Raw genomic sequence first — 21,058 nt, 5'->3', positions numbered from 1 at the left:
CATGGCAATGTTGCAGTTCATTGCAAAATGTTTCTGCACTTTCTTAACACTGGATAGACAGACAGACCAACAGATAGATAGACAGACAGATTACCCCACACCCCAATTACAAAAAAAGTCCTGGAGAAATGAGCAAGCAAAAATAAGTTCCTAACATTGTGAAGAAATATGACAGGGTAAGAGATTGTCAGGCAGCTTGGTGGCACAGCAGATAGAACGCTGGGCCTAGAGTCAGGAAGACTCATCTTTTTAAGTTCAAATCCAGCCTCAGATACTTATTAGCTGTGTGACCCTGAGCAAGACACTTAACCTTATTTGCCTCAGTTTTTTCATCTGTAAAATGAGAAGGAAATGGCAAATCACTCCAGTGTCTTTGCCAAGAAAATCCGAAAAGAGTTGGATATGACTGAAATGCCTAAACAAGAGATTGCCAGAAGACTCCTGAAGAGACTAGCTCTACAATAACTATGACTAGAGTGGAAAGAAGGCCAAAATAGAATAACTGAACTACGAAAGGAATGAAATCAGAGCTCTTACTAAAATACTTGGAAGAAGATTCTGAACACATTGAAAAAGGAAATTAAGTAGACAGAACTCAAAAGCTCAATAATAATTAGCATTTATATAGTCTTTTAAGGCTTACAAAGATTACAAATATTACATCATTTCATCCTTGCAGTAACCCTATTAAGTAGGCAGCATTATTAATCCCCATTTTGTGGATAAGGGAACTGAAGCAAAGGTTAAGTGACTTGCTCAGGGTCCCAACAGCTAATAAAAGACTGAGGTTCGATTTGAACTCAGATCTTCCTGACTCCAGATTTAGTTCTCTAACCACTATGCCATCTAACACAAGATAAATCAGTGGCAAAAGATGTAAAAGTGGAAGAATATAAGTGAGATATCCACTGCAATCGAATCATAGGTCTAGAGCAAAAGCAATTGATTTGGCCTTTCCCACTAAATCTGCATTTATTAGTTAACAATGATCAATACAATAAAAAGAAATTCCATTTACAACAAAACCTAATTCCCCCACCTGGGAATTAACCTACCTCCAATTACATGGCCCTGTATAAGAGTAACTATAAAACTATAATGACCCTAAATATAAAAGGAGTGAAACAATAGAATAATCGAGGCTCATGGATGGACCAATTAATAATGATGACAATTCCTCAAATCAACTTATGTATTTAATGCAATACCAATCAAAATACCAACAAGCTTCTTTGCAGAACTAAATAGAACTATATGTCCCAGTGAATTGCAGCTGGATGACAAATAAAAAAAATTATAAGAGGAGAAAATGGAAGGTTTTCTAGAAATAACATTTTTGATTCAATACATTTGAAAGAAAACCATGTATATGATAAATATACCCAACTACATTAAAATGAATAATTTTTGCACAATAAAAGAAATAATTTCAAAAAACATCAAATTAGGGAATATTCATGACACATTCCTGGGCCTTACTCTTCCTATCAAAGCCTATGGCAGCTGTGAGAATATTAAACTCAGCATTAGCCAAGGGATGCATCAGTGCCTGATCTTAACAGTGTGGGATGGTTTGGGCCAGGGGTGGGGAACCTGGGGCCTTGAGGACACACGTGGCCCACTAAGTCTTCAACTGAATGCAAACTTCCCTGAACAAATCCCAAGAAAAAGATTTGTTCTGGGAAATCTGGATTCAGTTGAAGGGCCACACTTGAAGACCTAGAGAAGCCCTGGTTTGGGCAAACCAAGGGATTTTTAATAACTCCTTTCTAGTGTAATGGGCTAGGCTAATGAAACAACTGCCCAAACTGCTATCAGTCCCCCTAAACCTAACAAAATGTACACCCGTTATATATCCAGGCTAATTTAGAACTGCAAAGGGATACAAACTACGGACTGGCAGGGTTCCTAATTTTATCTGGAAGGTGGTCTTTGTCCTCGTGTGGTGACTCCACCCAAACCTTCCACTTCCACAGGGATTCCATGCTTAATCGGTGCTATCTTTCTTAAAGCAAGCCACCCAAAAAGGCAAATACCACTGCTTAATACCAGCAGTCTGCTTAACGGAAAGGTGATCCACCCTTTATTCAAACTACCCTAACCAGTAACAAAGAGGGAAGATGCACAACCAACTGGTGTTTCTAGACAGGCAGACCTTCCAAAAGCTTAGTTCTAAGTCATCCATAGCAGGTATAAGGGGCCTGTGGTTTGATCTGCTGCTCAGAATCATACAACCAATCAAGCAGCATCAGCTCCTTCACAAAGTATGACCACTCCCCCTGCTCCCTTCCCCCAGATCAGGACAGGCAAGGGATTCTTGTAGGGCCAAACCTGCCTGACTCCCAGATCATCTCAGAGAAACAAAGACAGGTTTTCTATCTCAACTGTGTAAGGGCCCAAACCCATCTTACTACAGGGGTCCTAAGTTAATTCTTCCAACTTATGAGATACTGCCTCAGTAAAGCAAGGTCTGCTTTTACTGCTTATAAATGAAACAGCCAAGCTTCTTTCTGGAAAATATTTAGCCCCAAAAGGGGCTTATCTTCTTCCCTGAATATATGTCCTTCTCTTTCAATTCACCATTCCCAACGATCCACCATACCGTGTGGTGGTAACTGGATTTACTCTCCAAATTCTATTCTTTGGGAAAGCCCGAGGCGAGGGCCAAGATGAACTGGAGGACTAGCACAGGTGGGCTCTTCCTCACCAGTGTGTACTCTTCTTCCGAATTTCTAAGAATATCCCTAGAGCAAACAGATTGCCGTCAAGATCAATGCAAAAAGCCTAGGATACAGAAGGAATAATAGTAACTAACACTTATAAAGTACCTACTATGTGCCAGGTATTATGCTAAGCACTACACAAATGTCGTTTGATAAAAACCCCTTCCACCTTTAAAAAGACCACCACAAAGCTGCCGTCAGCCCATGTCCAATCAATTCAGTTTCATTTAATTTCACTTTTATTAATTCAAAGTTGAGTTTTTCCATAACAATTAGCAAGAGTGTTTTCATCTAGTTGACCAACCCCTCTGCGTAAGCAGTGGTCCCAACCTTATTCCATTGATGGCATCCATCCAGGGCCCATTAATTCCCATGCCATCAAATAAAAAGGGACCAATCTCAGCGTTTTCCAGGAATAAGAGAGTTCCACCTTTTCTATGATTGCTTCCTCCTAGCAAGCCAGGAGCCTATGTTAAGTGAATTTTTTTAAAAAAAACTGCTCACACAGAAACAATGAGGTGGTTTAGTGAATTAAAGTTATACATGCTGCTCAAGGCAGGGAAGCAATATATTATAGAGGAAGAGCACTATTATTGAGACACACAATTGGCCTTGAATCCCAGTTATATCATATGAACATGGGCAAGTCATTTTTCTCCAAGTCTTGGATTCCTCGACTGTAAGGCGAGAAGAGAACTTGGACTATCTTGCTCACTGGGTAGTTACAAATTTGCTACATGATCCAATTCTATTCTCGTACACCTATATTTATAATATAAACCTATCCTAAAGCAATAAGGTGGTTGTTGGGAGTGAGTGGGAGGGAAATGAAATCTCAGAGGCCTTTCAACTCAACTTCTACTCAAAACACAAGTCCCTTCTACAAACATACCAAAAATGGCCATGGAGTCTGCTTTAAGCCTCAAAGAAAAAGGAAACAATACCATATGCTATTTGAAAGAGAATTTTATTATCAGTACAGTTGAAAATGACAATGCACAAAAGCACAAGAGGCTATTGTCCTGGAGGTTCTCACTTCTCTCCCACTCTGAATGCCAGGAAGAAAACAGCTGAAGAAAACATGCAATCACAAACAATGATCAACTCTAAAGACAAGAGGTTTGGTCCAAAAGAACCCAACATAATTAATCCAATGACTGTGAACAGCTTCGCTGAGTAAGATTAAGATATTGCAATTGTAGTGTTTTCATTGGGCTTCCCTTCAGTGAACTAGGGGGGCCTGCTTGAGGGAGATGAGGACTGAGCGCATGCGGGACACATCCTTGGCCTGCTTGCTGGACTTGGGGTTGAAGTCACACAGCCGAGCCACACGTTCCCACTCCGTGCCAGGAGAAGTCTCTTCAACATCATTTACAAAAGCTTCTTCAGCTGCCCTGCAAACAAAGAGACAAGAGTTATCTCACTGTAAGACATACGACCAGTGAGCCATCTCATTGCCTTACCACAAAAGCACCTCATCTGCCAGGCCTGTCAAACGGCATTCTGTTTTTTTCCCCAAGAGTAAAAAGTATTTCTCATGGCAGAAGACAGGTGTGCCACATCACATCAACCCCCTGTGCACACGGAGTGCCAAGAACTGCTGTGTAAAATGTTGGAATACAGGTGTTTGGTTTAGGATTGCTCTCTTTCAATCTCGACCTGTCCTACACTGTCACAGCTATGGATTGATTTTGTTACTGAGAGTTGAAGACTGGTACTTGTGTATTCAAGCAGGTATTTAGTGTATTTGGTTATGCTGGCCTGTACTAGATTCAAGGAAATTTAGGAATGTCTGCAGACCTGATAGGCCATCATAAAAATAACGGGTTAAATCCTAAGGCTGTAGAGAACAAGGCCAGTCTGAATGGAACTTAAGTCACAGCCTCCGTGCCTGGAGAAGCTGTAGACTTAAGCCATCCTCCTGCTGATACCAGGCTGTTTTAAGGTGAGCAAAAGAGATAACACCGGCTCTTCTATAAAGGTCTTTGCTTCATAAGGCAAACAAACCTAGAAGGGAAAATGTTATCTTTTTGCAAGATGCTGCCTGAAGCATTCTCTCCAATTAGGCAAACGTCCCCTGTTACTTCAATCAGGAATTGATTGGGGGGGGGGGTGTACTCATTCCAGCCCAGGAAGCAGTGGTGGGGAAAGAGACAGGACACAATCTAGAAGGGAAAACCAAATTCATCTACTCCAACAAGCAGTAAAGGAAAAGCCAAAGCAATGGAGATGGAAATCCCATGGAAAGGTTTTGCACTATTCACAGGAATGACTATGTGAGACACCACTGCAGACCAAGCTCACTACAACACTGCTACTTCATGGGACAGACACTGAGGGGCAGTGAGAAAATTTTACTTAACTGTTCTAGGCTGTAGCAAGGATGATTTATGTTTGTGCTTAAAGGTGAAGAGAAGAAAAGAAACAAGGAGAGAAAGTTTAAGTCAGATATAGGAAATGAAAATGAGCTTAATGCAGATGACAAGTAAGCTAGACATGCCCTCACCACTCAGGCTACATTCAGGAAACATGCTGCTAATTTAATTGTGCAATTTTCCTGCACAGTTGTTTGGTATTATCTATATAATGAACACAGTAAACCAAAACCCATCCTTGCCATTCTTTATTTTTTCCAATGTCAGAAATATTTCCAAAGGCAAATCAAACACCACCTGTAAATCCAGCATTTCACAAGTCTTGTTTCAAATCCATCTAGGAAGTTCATTACATAGGAATCTACTTAAAATTACCATTCTTTAAAGTTCCAGAAAAGGGGGGAAATTCAATTATTGTATTTCTACTGTTGTCCTAAGATACTAAGATAACCAAGGGGGAATTTATAGCCTTAAAACACAAAGAAAAAGTCCAACAATTAAAGCCAAACAAATCATAAGACTCGATTTTCTTTGGTGAAAAAAGAAAATACCTAAAATTAGCCTGCTGCTTATAGTTGTGACCATCTCATCCTTTGAGTTGGGCAAGGGTAGGGACAAGAGAATGGAGATCATCTAGGGGAGAAAGGAAGCTCAGCGACAATCGAGTGGAAGCACATTCATTCGTGTAAGATCATAGAAAACAATCACACATTTATCTGAGAAACTTCTCTGATTAAATTATCTTCTTCCTTGAGGAAGAGACAGAAATAACAACAGTAGCAGCTCAATCTATAAGGTGCTGTTATCCTCTACAAACACTATCCAACCAAGTTGATAAATTAAAACCACCCCGGGAAGTAAGTAGTGTAAGAACCATTACAATTTTATTAATGAAGAGAGCAAAACTTAGCAAGCTTCAGTGACTTGTCCAAAGTTATAGAGACAAGAATCATTTAGGTGGCACAACTGAAACGCCATCTCCAGGCTGGCTCCAAATTTTGGGCTCTTTCCCCTGCCGGTGAATGACCAAAGCCTTTCTTTTATTCCCAATTCCACTCCACCCCCAAGGCTGAAATACCTTTCTCCCTTCCCAAGGGTGAGGGATGAACGGGGAAAGAAGGCAGAAGCCACATACCCCAGGTGCTCCTACCCTCCCTTCCCATCCCCAAGAATCTTTGAAAGGAAAAATATTTTCCTTCAATACCTTGTCTCGCAGCTCAAAAAATATGGTAATTAGAGAATAGTTTGTAGATTAAATCAAAGTTAGGTAAAATATCCATAATTTATATTGCCTTTTACCAAAATTGCTAAAAGGCAACTGACAGGATCAATCTGAAATAGCTTAAAAGCAAGACAACTATTTTTATACAAAAGAAATAGTAATATCAGACAAAAAAGTTAAGAAGATCAAAAGAATTAGTTTTGCAACATACACATAACCAATCACGTCAGCGAAGGGTTGTTTGTAGAAAGCTTCATCTGCCACCCTAGACAGCAAGAAGTCCAAAAGGCAGGCAAGCAGGCAGGAAAAAAGAGAGAACATTGAAAAGCAGAAAAATCTAATTATCAGTATCAGCCTAGTGACAATGGAATTACATTAAGACCTCACAAAACTACTGAGCTTGCTACCCACAGTATTTCTAAAGCTCTGTTCTAACCCTATTTAAATTTTGGTAGAGTAGTTCCCCAACTTTTGGTCAAATCTTCCAATTGGAGTCAGGGAAAAGTGAATTATGTTGTGCAACTAGATTATCCTCTCTGGTTAGTCACTGGAAATGACCAAAGGAATAAAACTTTTGGTGACAACTTAAGTAAATATTAAAAGCTAAATTTATAGTGGCTTACACATTAATAATGGTTTTATAATTTACAAAGTACTTAACAACCCTGTGAAGTACAGGCAGAATAAATATTTTCATTTTACAAACGGGTAAACTGAGGCTTAGAGGTTAAAAGACTTGTCCAAGGGCACTAGGATTAAATGTCAGAGCAGAAACTTGTACTGCTTTCTGACTCCCAATGCAGTATATCTTTAGCTAACATATAAAATAGCTCTCCACCTTCGTCCCTTTAAAAATTATCCATATTACCATAACTTCTCAAATAATCTAGTTGATATCATAACTCAATATACTAGTTCAGCCTAGTAATCAGCTTAAGAATCTATACATACTAGATAAAGAAAAATATAAGCAGTAAACTGATTGACTTGGTTATAAAAGAGTCAATGGATACCCCAACTTAACTGTCACCTGGTTATGAAAAAGAAAAAGAAGGATCTTGAAAAGGAGTGGGATGAGGGGGGAAAGAGGCCCATGTTCCAACGAATCCCTTACTTCAAGGATAACATGGACTAGAATTATCACTACTGCTAACTCATCTATCACCCCCATACCAAAAAAAGTCTGCCAATCATTCAGTTGTGAATTAAATGTAATATAGTCCCCATAAGGGAACCTATTTAAGGTTAAATATATTTAACTTATGAAATTAAGATATCTAGGCCTAGTCAATATAATATGTTCAGTGGTCTGCATTCTCATCTATTTTTTTTAAATGCTTACTGCCCAAGCATCTTAACAAGGCTTACATATCAACCCAACTAAAATGAAGAATAACTCTTAAATGACAGTAATAATTGGGTTTGTTTCCTTAAATTCTCTCACTTCTATAATCCATATAGATGATTTAATTTTCTTACAAAGTCACCGAAGCTATTAAAATAATCCTTCCCTCTTGCCTTGCCTTAAAAAGTCAAGTTTTATCAGGATTTAAACAAAAATAAAGAAATAAAATACAATTTGGTGAAAGAACTAGCTCGGTAATAAAATATATAATGAATTTTTCAGGAAGGAGTTTTTTCAAGTGGAGAGCAAAACCGTTATATAAACTCACCATTCTTTAACTTTAGAGAAAAGAACATCAATATACTCATTTCAACCAAAATTCGCTATTTCTAATCAAACAGGTAAATCCTGTTATCTAATCTCAAACACTCAATGTCAGAGGTCTAGCCACCCACGTGATCCAGACAAGTGAAGGAGATACATATCTACATATATATATGTATCTATCCATCTATATCTAGAAAGACAGATATATATATATATATATATATATATATATATAGAGAGAGAGAGAGAGAGAGAGAGAGAGAGAGAGAGAGAGAGAGAGACAGAGAGAGAGACACACACACACACACACACACACACACACACACACACACACAGACATCTATATCTATATATCTATCAAGTAAGACTTGGAATTGGGAGCTTAAACGTGGTTCTCCTATTTCCCACGCCAATGTCCTTTCCACTAATGAACAGAAATGATTTATCAAAATTGGAGAAGCTTTTACTCACTTTTCTGAACCCTATTATGAATAAACTCAAACATGAAAGCCTCAGTGTTTACAGAATGAATACAGACATTCTTCAATTGAGAAGGATTACCATATCACCTTCCTAGGGAGTTTAGTCATGGATTAGTGACAAAACATTTATTAAGCTCTTACTATTTTAACATACAATGGAGATAGAAAGACAAGAGGGAAACAGTTCCTGCCCTCAAAGAATTTAAATTTGTATACACCTTTCTGAACACCACCTCCCTCCACTTCCCCCAAATCTCCCTGAAGAGTCTGCCAAGAGAAAATGTTCTTCAAGACACTCAGCTCAGTTCTTCTCTTCAACTCAGGTCAGGGCCCAAGAGTGCTTAGAGAAAGAGAAATAAGGAATGACTGTAGAAGAATACTAAGAGTAAGACGCTAATCGAAGAGTCAGACTTGGTGCAGAGCCACTTAAACAACTGGTTCAGGGGTGGCCAATAAAAAACCCACATTCATTAAGCTCTTCAGAGTACTACATGTAGCCCTTGGACCAAGGGTTAAGAAAAAATATTTGCTGTCACAAATTATATCATGCTGTTGCTTCCTCAATATTTCAAGGAAATGTGATTTCATTCATGCGTATCTCCTCCACCAATACATTTCACAATCCTACTATAACTTAGTGGATGGTCCTCAAGAGTTATTGTGCTGGAAAAATCCATCACTCTGAAGCCAACTTGGTGACAAATGATTATGGAAGGCGAATTAGTTTCCAATTTCTGTAATTTTAAATTCTTTATATCATTTATTTAGAACAAAAAACTCAGGTATAATTCAAATCTTGTTAATACAATGTCCATGTGGTATTTATATTTTCTTAGCCATAGAAGAGTTCCAGTGTAAAACAAAACAAAACACAAGTTTGTAGTGTAATGCAAGTAGGTGCTGAAACACTCTTTAACAGATTTGAATCTGCTTTTAAGATCCCTTTCCCACTGCCTGCAAGAAAAAAATGAATGGTATAAATAGGTAATGGGCAAGACTTAGGCATAAATTCATATGAAAGCTCTGGGGGTTTAGCTCAAACAAGCTAAGATGCTACTGCTATCAAAACCTTCCAGGCAAGAAAGGCATGATGACACTACTGTCTATGTAGACTAACTGGTGCAAGCATGTTTGATTCTGGGAGCTATACTTTAAAGGGTCAGAGATCTCAAAGATGTGGCAAAGTGCCTAGAAACCATGTCATGGGATCTTTTATCTGGAGAAGAGAAGACGGGGAGGGGAGGAGAAGAAAAAAGAAGGAAAAGACAAAATTTTTAAGGGTTGTATGAAGGGGCAAAAGATTGGTAGTGTCAAACTCAAATAGAAACAAATTCCTGAATGGAGTACATTGACTTAGAAAACCCCAAATTAACATTATCTATGTTACACTGTATTTTTTTTTATTAATTTTAAAAAATATTTCCTAATTCCATTTTAATCTGGTCAGGCCCCCTCATCTAGAGTTCGACACCTCTGTTCTAGAGGACAGAAACAGAACCAATGGATAGTAGTTACAAGGAAGATGATTAAGGACTCTGATAACTGAAGATAATGAATAATTATTATAATAATAATAATGATGAAACTTTGAGGCAAGTTTCTTTTACTAGAAATATTTCAGTAGAAGTTGGGTGACCATTTCTCAAACAGAGTATAGAAGACATTCCTGCATTAAGCAAATTTGACTCGATGAGCAGGAGCCCTAAAATTTTGTGAATAATTACCATAAATTTCCAGCCTAACTTTCCACCAAAGCTGTCCAAGAGGAGGAAGTGAATTAGTCAATGTTTTGAAAGAAAAAGGAGAATAGTTATTTTCACGAAAGTGACAAAATACTCCCTTTTTCTCCTCTCCTTTTAATTTCATAAGTCTTACTGTTTAAGCAATTTGAGAATCTGTTTTCTGGTGAAATTTAGATTAACTGAGGTAGAAATAGAAGAGGGAATTAAAGATAACTACTGCTTTTTTATAGTCAAAGAATAAAAATGCCAAGAGTTTCTATATTTTCTTCCCTTTTAAGAGATTAAACAAAGAAGATGCCACAAACCATGTCGCCAAAATTTCCCAGAAGAGATAAATAGGATCCAGACAAGGACTAGAGAAAAATTTAGTGAACTAGATGTACTGCAGTGAATGTCATGGTAACCAAATAAAAACACAATTCTACAGCATGGAACTCTTTAAGGCTAGTCCTAGAGAACAGAACTAATGCTCACATTAGAATTTAGTTCTAAGTCTTTATTATGTTTACTTGTCACAGGATCATAGATTTAGAGATGGAAGAGAACCCAGAGGCCATCTATTAGTATAACACCCTCAATACAGGTGAGGAATTATGGTCCGGCAAGGTTAAATTACTTGCTCGAAGTGACAGAGGAATAAGGAGTACAGCCAGAACTCAAACTTAGGTCCTAATTCTAAATATCCTAAAACAGCTATGTGTGTTTGATGATGAAATTAAAACATGCAAGCCTAAGCTCTCACACACTTCTTGTGATTATTTCAGTAAACTTATATACAAGGTAAGTTGGAGGCAAGAAAGAACATCAAAATATAGCTACCAGGATGATGAAATTCAACAGAAATCTGAAAATGTGGCACTTACATTATTTCATGTTGGAAGCTTTGTTGTTTTACCCCCTTTGAACTTACCTGTTATTTACTTTTGTTTTTTGTAGCTGTTCATCTTGCCTTGCATACCATTCTTCCAACTCTTTTATTGCTTTTTCTTTCCATTCTGCTTCCTGCTTCTGAGAATTAGCATCTTTGGAGAAGGAATACAGTAGAAACTTTATACATTAGTTTATTTATAGTTTATTTAAAAATAACAGATACTAAGGCTTTTTAGCCATTAGCTAGGTAGTCTCTATTATTATCTATTCTAAAAACCACCCTGTTATTAATACCATTTATTTGTTCTATGACTGTAGCCTATAGTTAGGGAGGAATTAGAAGGGCAAGAGGTTATGGTTTCTTCATCCTATACTCAAAGGTTTGGGAAAAAGCTTAAATTGAAACAACCACAACCTGACTTGACAATCCCCAGAAGAATCAGACAAAACTTGGGTAAGTCTGTTGTCTCAATCTGAAAACATACAGCACTGATTTCATGCTATAGGTTAAATGCAAGCATTCACTATACATAATTAGTATAGGGAACAGGAAGCTGGACTGGGAGGGGAGTAAGGGGTTGAGAGAGAAAAGTTGTCCAAGTTGGGTTTTCATAGTCTTAATATTTGACTTCCCAGACCAGATTCTAAATCAGTGGAGAAATAAATTCTACAGACAAATACAATTTCTGGATTATAGGTGCCACAGATTCCTTCCATTTCCCAAAGGCAACATGGTATACTGAGAAATATTGGGCTGGAAATCAGAAGACCTGGATTTTAATTCTGGCTCTGTCACTTACTAGCCATGTGACTTTGGGTAAAATCACAACTCCTTCAAGCCTCCATATCCTCATATTAAACAAAAAAGAGGAAAGAGTGGCGCAACATGCGCAATAATGCTTTCCCTGCTTACTGTTTATCTCACAGGTTTTTTTTTTGAGTATCAACATATTGTAGTAAAAAGAAAAGCTGACTAGGAGACCTCGATTACAGGCCCAACTATGCTACCAAATGAACAAGTCACCATATCTTTGGACATCTACTTATGATCCATAAAAGGTAGGGGGTTCAACTAAATGACTGAAGGTTCCTTTATAGCTCTAATATTTTATTATTGTGAAAATGCCACAATAATACAAAGAATAACAAGTGACAATGACTGAATATAGATTATAAATAAAAATAACCACAAAATTATTGGAAATACTTTAACTTCAAAACAAAATCTAAATGACAACTTTTAGGAAAACAAAGGAAGGAGCTGGGGCAAGGGCATATGTTAGGAAAACTAGCAGTAGTATGACAATGACCAAGCTGGTACAACTTACAATGAAAGTGAACGTTAAGCAACCTTATCCTCCCCATACGACAGAATATGTCGTTTGGGAGCAGAGGAAAGATCCCCAAAGAAAAACAGATAAGCTGGGTGCATTTATCAAAGAAGTCACTTGGAAATACGATATCCCAAGACAATGAACCCTTTTGGAAAATGAGGAACTTGGGATCGGGGAAGGGAGAACTTAGAGGTTTCCTTCTGGATGTTGACTGAAATAACCATATAATTTTATCTTTCAGAGCTATGCCTACATAAACATGTTTCTGTATCACTGTTCTGACTAAAGTGGATGAATTTCACTGGAGAAAAATGGAGGACTAAGAATTAGATTTTAGAGATGACCATAACCTACAATTAGGGGAAGAGAAATTAAAGGATTACAGGTAAGAAGGAAGCCAGAATCTCCCTCTTTTTAACAGATGGAATGTGACTATCACATAAGGACACACACTCTCCTAGGGGTGGAAGGAAAAAGCACAGAAGCAACTGTGCAATGTGGGCAGCCTGGTGCTGCTGCGCCGTGGACGAGTGCCCGTGAAGAGGCTGTTAATTAAATATTTTCTGGGGCAGCTAGTTGGCGCAGTGGATAAAGCACTGGCCTTGGAGTCAGGAGGACTTCACTTCAAATCCAGTCTCAGATCAGATACTTGACACTTACTAGTTGTGTGACCCTGGGCAAGTCACTTAAACCCAACTGCCTTGCCCCCCACCCCCAAAAAAAATCAACTATTTTCTGGGGGTCAGAGGGAAAGTGGATAATGGGGTCAACTAATCCTATGACAAAAAGTTTCACAATGTAGAGGAGTGAAAACAAATAGCATCATTGAATACACCTTGAGTTCCCTTGCATAAACTAATAAAGCAAAGAAAATTTTATTTTCTTTGAGATCCAGACTCCAAATTGTAAACACCTCATTTGACTTATACAAGGGTAAAATCAGAAAAGTTTTAATAAAATGGATCATTCAGATAAGGGACCATTTTACCCCATGACTCTAGTGACTGTGAAGGAGAACAAATATATCAGAAATTTACAGCAGAAAAAAGTTGTATTTCTTACTTCAAAAAGTGGTAGTGCTCAAATTATATAAAAGATTTGAACAATTAAACTAAAACTTTTAAATTTAGCTTTGTATGTGTATTTTAAAACGTAATTTAAGGGATTACTGGTAACTCTGGGTTCCTCTCGTCTCCTTTCCATTTCATATGACTTTTTCAAAAAAGTATATAAATGCCACATACTACTTTGGAAACTGTCGAGCTTGACTGTGCTTCCTTCTGTGAATTTTAAAAAATGTTTTAATGGTTCCCCATTTTGGCATCACTCTGCCACCCCCTACAGCCCAACTAAAAACATACAGCTTCTTTTTGTATGCTGCCAGTATTTTTTCTTTGACATGAAAGTTCCAGGTTGTGGTTTTCATTCCTGGGGTTTTTCCTTTGGAGGCTAATTTCAGAAAATGATCAGTAAAACTCTCTTCCCTTCACCTTAATAAATCTTAGCAGTTTTCATCTATTTCTTGAACTAGCACCCAGGCTTTTTTTTTTTTAGTTTTCAGGGAGTACAATGAGAAAGAATGATCTGGTTGGCAGACAACACTGTCATCGTCTGAACAAAGAGGGACATTCTGATACCTTTTTTTTTTAAAGGAAAAGGATTTGTTCAAGTGACAGTAGCAAAAGAAAAGTTTGGAAGTGGCAGCTGAAAGCAAGGAAGTGTGTGTGTGTGTGTGTGTGTGTGTGTGTGTGTGTGTGTGTGTGTGTGTGTGTGTGTGAGAGAGGGTAGAGAAAGAGACAGGAGGAAAAAAGAGGGAAAGAGGAAAGAAGGGAGGGAGGGAGTTATCTTCTGGGGCATGGCAGGTCTCAGTGAGGACAGAAATAGAAGAAGTATGAGAGAAAAAGGGGCAGTATGGAGAGCATGTTCACTATGCAATGGGAATTCTGGTAAGCACCCTGGAAGGGGTGAGCGGAGTTGGAGTAGAACATGGAGGGGGTAATGTGGAGGAGCACTGGGAAGAAAGAACAGGAGGTAGGGCTCAGGGAGAGGCTGTTCCTAGGCGGCTGATGACTGAGTAATAAAGGATAAGAAGAGAAACAGATGGTAGGAGTTTACTATTCATAGGAATAGTAGTGGGTGGCAGATGAATAATAATACATTTTTAGGTTTCAAATAATACTTTTTTTATACCAGCAACAGATTGGGTAACTGGTAGCTAATTACTAGAATACTATGCTCTCAGGTATACATGAATGGATGGGACATTCATAGAGTTGTTACAAAACTATAATTTTGTTATCAAATGGAAGCTAAGATAGATAGAAATTAGATAAGATAATTTCTAATTCTAATAGACAGATAAATTAAAATTTCCTGTGAAATTCAAAATTAGCTCTATCAAACCTTAATAATGCAATCTGATTCAATTTGTGTTTTGTCTCTCAGCAAGTTCTGATCATCAACACAGGCCATAATGAGAGGGAGAAATATTCAGAAACAGGGCTACGTCTTTTGGCAACAATGCGTTGGCAACTGCTAGTCAGGTCGGCAATAGTAATACTCAAGACTCTTGGGGGATAAGAACAGAAATGGGACAAGGGAGGAAACAAAATATGCATCACAATAATTAAACATTTATAATGGAGTGAAGAATTCAATACAAAAATGACGCATCCCAACATTTTCCCTCTTGATTTTCATATGTCCTAGCTTTGTCACAAGAGCAATAATTTGAAAAATCTCCCTTCCTTCATCTTCCTATTAATTTTTAGGAGACAGAAAATAATCAAAGGGAAGCTCTCTTCAAATGTAGGCCAAACATAACCACTTCAAATATTCTGGAATAAAGGGAATAGGAAGAATAAGACTAATCTACTCAGAGCTAGAATCTCTGAGGAACCTGTGTGTTTCTGATTTGGCCCCTACAACAGAGACATGTATGCACTAAATGTGCATAAGATTTCAGAGCAAACTATACACTTTGGAACACTTTCCCTCATGTGCCTCCTCCTTCCCATATCTCACTGTCTCCAATACATATCAAACCAAGATACTAGTTACATATACAATTATACATTGCCCTTCCAGTGAAAGAAAACATCAACCCAAAGTCAAGAGTCAAACAAGATTCTAAATGCTTCAAAGATGTGAACAATTAGCATTAGAAACTATTGCATTAGGCTAAATATAAATATCATATAAACTTAAACTAAATAAGGGGAAAATTATGTTGCTTTAGCTAATATAAACTTGGAAAAGAATTACAAAAGGATTACCGAGGACTTCCAGACGTTTCATTTGTTCTTCTCTCCATTTACGGATACTCTCTGGTTCTGACTGTAATCGATCCACTTGTGAAATAGCTGCGTAACTATCGGTTGGACCATTACTCTCCTTTACACAAAAAGATACAAAGTGTTAGATTATTATAAAGTACGTCAATAGAATCAGTTCAAATTTAAATTGCCTTCTTCTGCATGGTTTAGTGCTGACACTTAAGAATAACAACAAAGTGTGTGCAATAATACTCAGAGCAGATCACTGAGAGAAGCAGACAATGGTGATTAGTTTGGTATAAGCCATATTAAAGAGAAATCTGAATAAAGTGGTTAATTCCAGAATAGAGCAGTCTAAGGTATATCTGAGAAACAGAAAAGAGGTAGAAGTTTCCTTTTAGTGACCTAAATTTGTTCAAGTTATTAATAACCAATTATCCAAAAATATCTGAGTAGGCAGAAAATCCTTAAGATGACTGATGAATGTTGAGAAAAACATACGGGTACATTTGAGTTAAGTGTAAGAAACCAGATAATGGGTAAATGTAATTAGAAGAGACACTCAGAAATTCTTACAAGTACCACATGAAAGAATAGTCAGGTACAGGACAAGACTATCGGAAAACAGTGAAACCATTCATTCAATAAACACCACCTTACTCAGTTGATTTTTAGAATATTTCAGATTTAATTGTGTTATATACAAAACCTGTCTTCTAAATAAGTAAATAAATGAATCACAAGGTGACAGATTTTGAGTGAGAAGGGACCTTAGAAGTCACAGAATTTAAGACTTAGCAGGACTGTGGTAGCCATCTAGTCCAACCTAGCACAAAATATAACATTAGCAACAAGTGGTCATCCAGCCTTTACCTCAAAGGGTGTGGAACCTGTCACCTTTTGATGAAGCCCATTCCACTTCTGGATAGCTCTAATTATTAGGAAGTTTTTCCTAATATTTAGCTTAAATTTGCCTTTCTTCATTTTTAACTAATTCAGATTCCTGTGGTTCTGCCATCTGGGGCCAGAGGATAACTCTAATCCCTCTTCTACATGACAGTCCTTCATATACTGGAAAACAGCTCTCATTTCCCTGAGTCTTCTCTTTTCCTAGATAAACATACTAGGTTCCTTCCATCAATCACAACAGGTTGGCTTACTCCAAGCCCCTCACTTTGCAGGTTCTGAGGGGTTAAGTGACTTGCCCAAGATCACATGGACAGTAAGGAGCAGGGCCCAGAGCCGAGATCCAAATCTGACTCCAAGGCAAGGGCTCTTTCTACTGTACCGCACTGTCTGTTAAAGACAGAAAAATACCTATCAATATACACACACTTATTCCAAAGGAACAAGTATACCAGAAATCAAACTAGAACACAATGATGCAATAAAATGGCCCCAATAATTGACTGTTTCTATTCCTTTACAGAATCATGTGATAGTGTAGGCTCCTTTAGTTAGCAGTGTATTTAAATAAAAGGTCACTGCTCCGGAAATGGGTTCTTCCAGTCGTTATTATGGATCTCAGAGGATCTCAATGTCCTCAAGTCCCCCACAACATGAACGGGTGGAAAGGCTGAAAAGGATTATCAGTGTTACCAGGAAAATATAACACAGATCCTTAAGAGCTGAGACTTGCAATTCAACATCTCAAGACAGATGTTGTGAGTCTCACTTCCATGCACTGAGGCTCTAGAGTAGAACATGTAATGCAGCTGTTTTCAGTATGGCTGGCTTGTAAGAAGTCATATTTCCCACAAAAAGGCAAAAGCCTCATGAATGTAATAAAGAAATTTATTCTAATATAAACAATAAACAGTTTTTTAAATAGGTTCATACAACTCTTAAGAAAGAAGATAACAGAGAACAAACAAATTAAAGAACGACCATAATTTTAAGAACTGACAATATTTATGGAACAGGCTCAAATGTAATAAATATTTTTCTACTGAGGGCAGAGAGGGAGGAAATAAAGGTTAGTTCAGAACATTGTTTTCTCTTTGCTAAATAAAAACATAAACTTTTACCATCTGCATCCCAGAATTATACTAATTCCTTTGCTACCTTTCATTTTAATGCTATTACCAGTCCAGTTTTTAAAACTCAAATTTGATCTTTTATGGGGATAGTTTCATCTGGGTATATTTAAAAAGTTCAACCTTCATTAGAAAAGGAAGAGATTCAATACTATTGCCAAAGTGTAAATTTTCATTGCCCTCTTTATTTCTGAGAAGTACAACAGGTTCTGTTTCGAGTTTCTTTGGTCTTGTTTCAATTTATTGTTTTTAAAAGGAGAAGTTTGCTTCATTAAGTCTTCTCTGGCATCACCACAATTCTAACAACTGGAGAGCATTCTGAAATGAAGGGACTAGTTAATACCCATTATATTTTCAATGTTCCATGGAATAGAGCCTCAGTTGTGTGTAACTAATGAATCTTAAATTATTGTCTTGTGTAAATTTACATATTACTACTAGTTACTGAAAATGGGCAACCAAACAGATGTAGTACTTATAAGACACACTTATTTAAGATAACGTGGTAATGGTAAATAGATGGAGGGAGAAGTACACAGACTTTCTTCCCTTTGGTTACTGAAATGACAAGTAAAGCAGAGCAGAAAATGAGTTAAGCCAGCACATGGATCCCCTGTAAAAATATTGGGCACTTAATTGTCTTAAGCAATATTTTTTTTTCATTCTGTTGTATACTCTCCCCTAGGATTTCTGAGCAGAAAGGAAACCTGAGATCTAGTCCTAGCCCTCGCATTCTGCAGACAAAATAATTAAGGCCCACTAAAAATTGTGTCTTATCTAAACTCAACAAAACTAATTAGTGGCAGATCCAGGACCAGAACCCTAAGTCTCAGTTCCATATCCTTTCCCCTTTGTAAGTACTTGTAAACCTTAAAATGTTGTACGTGTAACCTATTCTTACCAACCACAACTTGCTCTCAAAATCTTTCCATTGTTAATGTGCTATTCACTCCTAAGCAAATCAAAAAAGCAAAGTTAACAAAAGAAATAGATCACTCTAAACTTCTAATGAAATACATTTGAGGGCATTTTAACTTTGTTACCTGGTAGTATTCTCCATTCATCACTCCATCAATAGCATCTGTAAGACACAAGATATCAATTTCAAGGCTGATCACAGGAGGAGTCATAAAGAATAAACGAATTCAGTTTGTAATCAAAAATGAGAAAATACAGTAAAAGGATCACGGAACTATCAACTGTGTGGAAGGGGAAATGAATTACATAAAACATATACATATGTGTTTTTTTTTTTAAATCAAAGAAATCCAGAAGCACTTACTTAAGCAATGCTACACTGAAACCTTTAAACTCAACAACACATTGGTTCTATATAGCCATGTATTTAACTGAGTATTTAGGAAGTGGGGAGGGAGGAGTGAGAGAGAAAACAAAAGACACTGTCCCTGTTACTCCATCAAGTTCAACAGTAAAACTAGTCTCCAAACTGGCCGTCTTTTTCACTTTGATTCATCTTTTATACCACATTAGCAAGTGTATGCACAAATATGGTCATGCCACTCTCCTGTAGGATCTCTCATGTCTAAACATTCCAGACCCTCTTTAGCATCTTCATCTTTTCCACCTTACTCCTTCTTATGGACTTACCATACTTCTTGTACCTACGGAGCACTTTTGTTCCTTTGTTCACCTTTGCTCTAGGCTTAGAGCATACAGACCAATTCCATTTGCCCACTTTGCATCCTTTCTTCACCTTTGAAAATCCAATCCCTCCTTCAAAGCCCAGCTCCAATGTCCCACAAAGCCTTCTATGATGTTCTCTCTTATTCCAGGAAAAAGCAATCTTTCCTGCCTCAGACCTTTGTAACTCTAATGTTCTTGTTCTATGTCGCGGAATACAATAATTTACTCTAGTTACTAGTTAGTTATACTTTCTATTTTAAAATTAAATACAAGTCTTCCAGTTAAGATAGTACCGTGCAAAGTCACAGAAAATCTTAATTCTCCCAGACACCAGCACAGCAAATATCTAAAAAGGGTACCAGACAAAGCAATCAAGAAAACCAAAGGAAAACAGAAGTTAGCATCACTCCAAAAATATATAACCCAAAGTCTGTAGAACTGGTAAAAGGGTAGATAATACAGAGAGCAAAAAGATGCTCTCTGGAGATGCTCATGCTACAAGAAGGTTGGAAACCAATAACGAGGTCTGGTAACTGGGGCTGAAACCCTGATGTCTTTGAACAGAACTGGGAGACAGAACAAACCCTGTTAGGTCACTGTGCGGGGAAGGAGACAAAGGCATCAATTGAATGCTTCTCTGAGCACAGTAGGGGAGTTGATCCCCAACATCTAGCTAAAGGTTGCCAGGACCACAGTGGAGATGGAACCAACCTCCACCTGGCAATTGTACATGGACAAAGATACAAGTATGGACCAAGGCTAGCAAGCATCCTAGATCTCCAGGAGAACTGAGACAGAAATAAGTGACTGAGATGAGGATTAGGGCTTACTAGCTACCCTATTCAGATCAGGAACGACATCTAGCCTACAGAGGGAAGAAAACCAAAGCCTGGCTCTAGAACAAAGTCTAAAATCAAGTAGTGAGGCTAGAAATAAAAGTTCATAAAGAGAATACTTCCACATCAAGTATGGAGAGAGCCTCAGAGAAAACAAGTAGCTTGGCCATAAAGACTTGAAAAATATGTGGAAGTACTGAAGAGATTAAGAGATTGAAAATAGAATTGAAATAAGAACTGCAAAAGAAAAAAATTAGGAGAACAGGTTAGAACAAAAGGTGAAAAACTTTTAAGTAGTGGATTCCATGGAAAAAAAATAAAAAATGTAAGTTATTAAGCCTAAGAATACCAGGACTCTGTGAAAACACCTCCTGGGACATTATATTTCAAGAAATCATAAAACAAAACTGTAAAGATCTGCTCAAACCAGAGGGCAAAGTAAAAAGATAATTCTTTTCTCTTTCTAAAGTGGTCCAACTTATTCTTTAAGAAAAGCACTTTGGCAGAGAGAGAATAGATTGAAGGTGAGAGACGTGAGGTAACGTCACCAGAAAGAAATCCCAAATCATAGCCAAAATCAAGAGCTTTCAAGTAAAAATGAATAAATAAGCTACTGTGAGGAACAAGAAACAAGAGATGAGGTACCAAGCAAGCAAAATCATGTACCACAAAGAGATAAAGGGATGCATATGCACCAAAGTATTTATAGTGGCAACTTTTATTATACCAAAGAACTGGAAACACAGTGAATTTCCAACAAGTGGAAAATAGATGAACAAATTGTGAACATCATGGAGTACTACTGTGCTGTAAGAAATGGTGAAAATGACAGATTCAGAGAAACCTC

The 21,058-nt window shown here is 37.5% G+C and overlaps 1 protein-coding gene across 2 annotated transcripts in view; it reads right to left on the bottom strand.

Annotated features, from left to right (window-relative positions):
• Positions 1 to 3,671: 3,671 nt before the first annotated feature.
• Positions 3,672 to 21,058, bottom strand: part of CLTA (clathrin light chain A) — a 29,641-nt gene continuing 12,254 nt past the window's right edge. Inside the window, exons 2-7 of one of the 2 annotated variants that reach the window (XM_021004452.2) lie at positions 18,775 to 18,812; positions 15,696 to 15,813; positions 11,127 to 11,238; positions 6,532 to 6,585; positions 5,087 to 5,122; positions 3,672 to 4,117 (exon numbers count right to left, since the gene is read on the bottom strand). In XM_021004452.2, coding sequence (XP_020860111.1) covers positions 3,946 to 4,117; positions 5,087 to 5,122; positions 6,532 to 6,585; positions 11,127 to 11,238; positions 15,696 to 15,813; positions 18,775 to 18,812 — 530 coding nt within the window. In that variant the 3' untranslated portion in view covers positions 3,672 to 3,945. The remainder of the gene's footprint in view (positions 4,118 to 5,086; positions 5,123 to 6,531; positions 6,586 to 11,126; positions 11,239 to 15,695; positions 15,814 to 18,774; positions 18,813 to 21,058) is intronic. The other variant, XM_021004454.2, reaches the window with a different exon arrangement.

The sequence above is a fragment of the Phascolarctos cinereus genome, unplaced genomic scaffold (genome assembly GCF_003287225.1).
Source record: "Phascolarctos cinereus isolate Bilbo 61053 unplaced genomic scaffold, phaCin_HiC Scaffold_4;HRSCAF=312, whole genome shotgun sequence".
Taxonomy (NCBI): domain Eukaryota; kingdom Metazoa; phylum Chordata; class Mammalia; order Diprotodontia; family Phascolarctidae; genus Phascolarctos; species Phascolarctos cinereus.
Note: the sequence above shows the minus strand (reverse complement) of the source record. Positions and strands in the feature narration are given on the sequence as shown.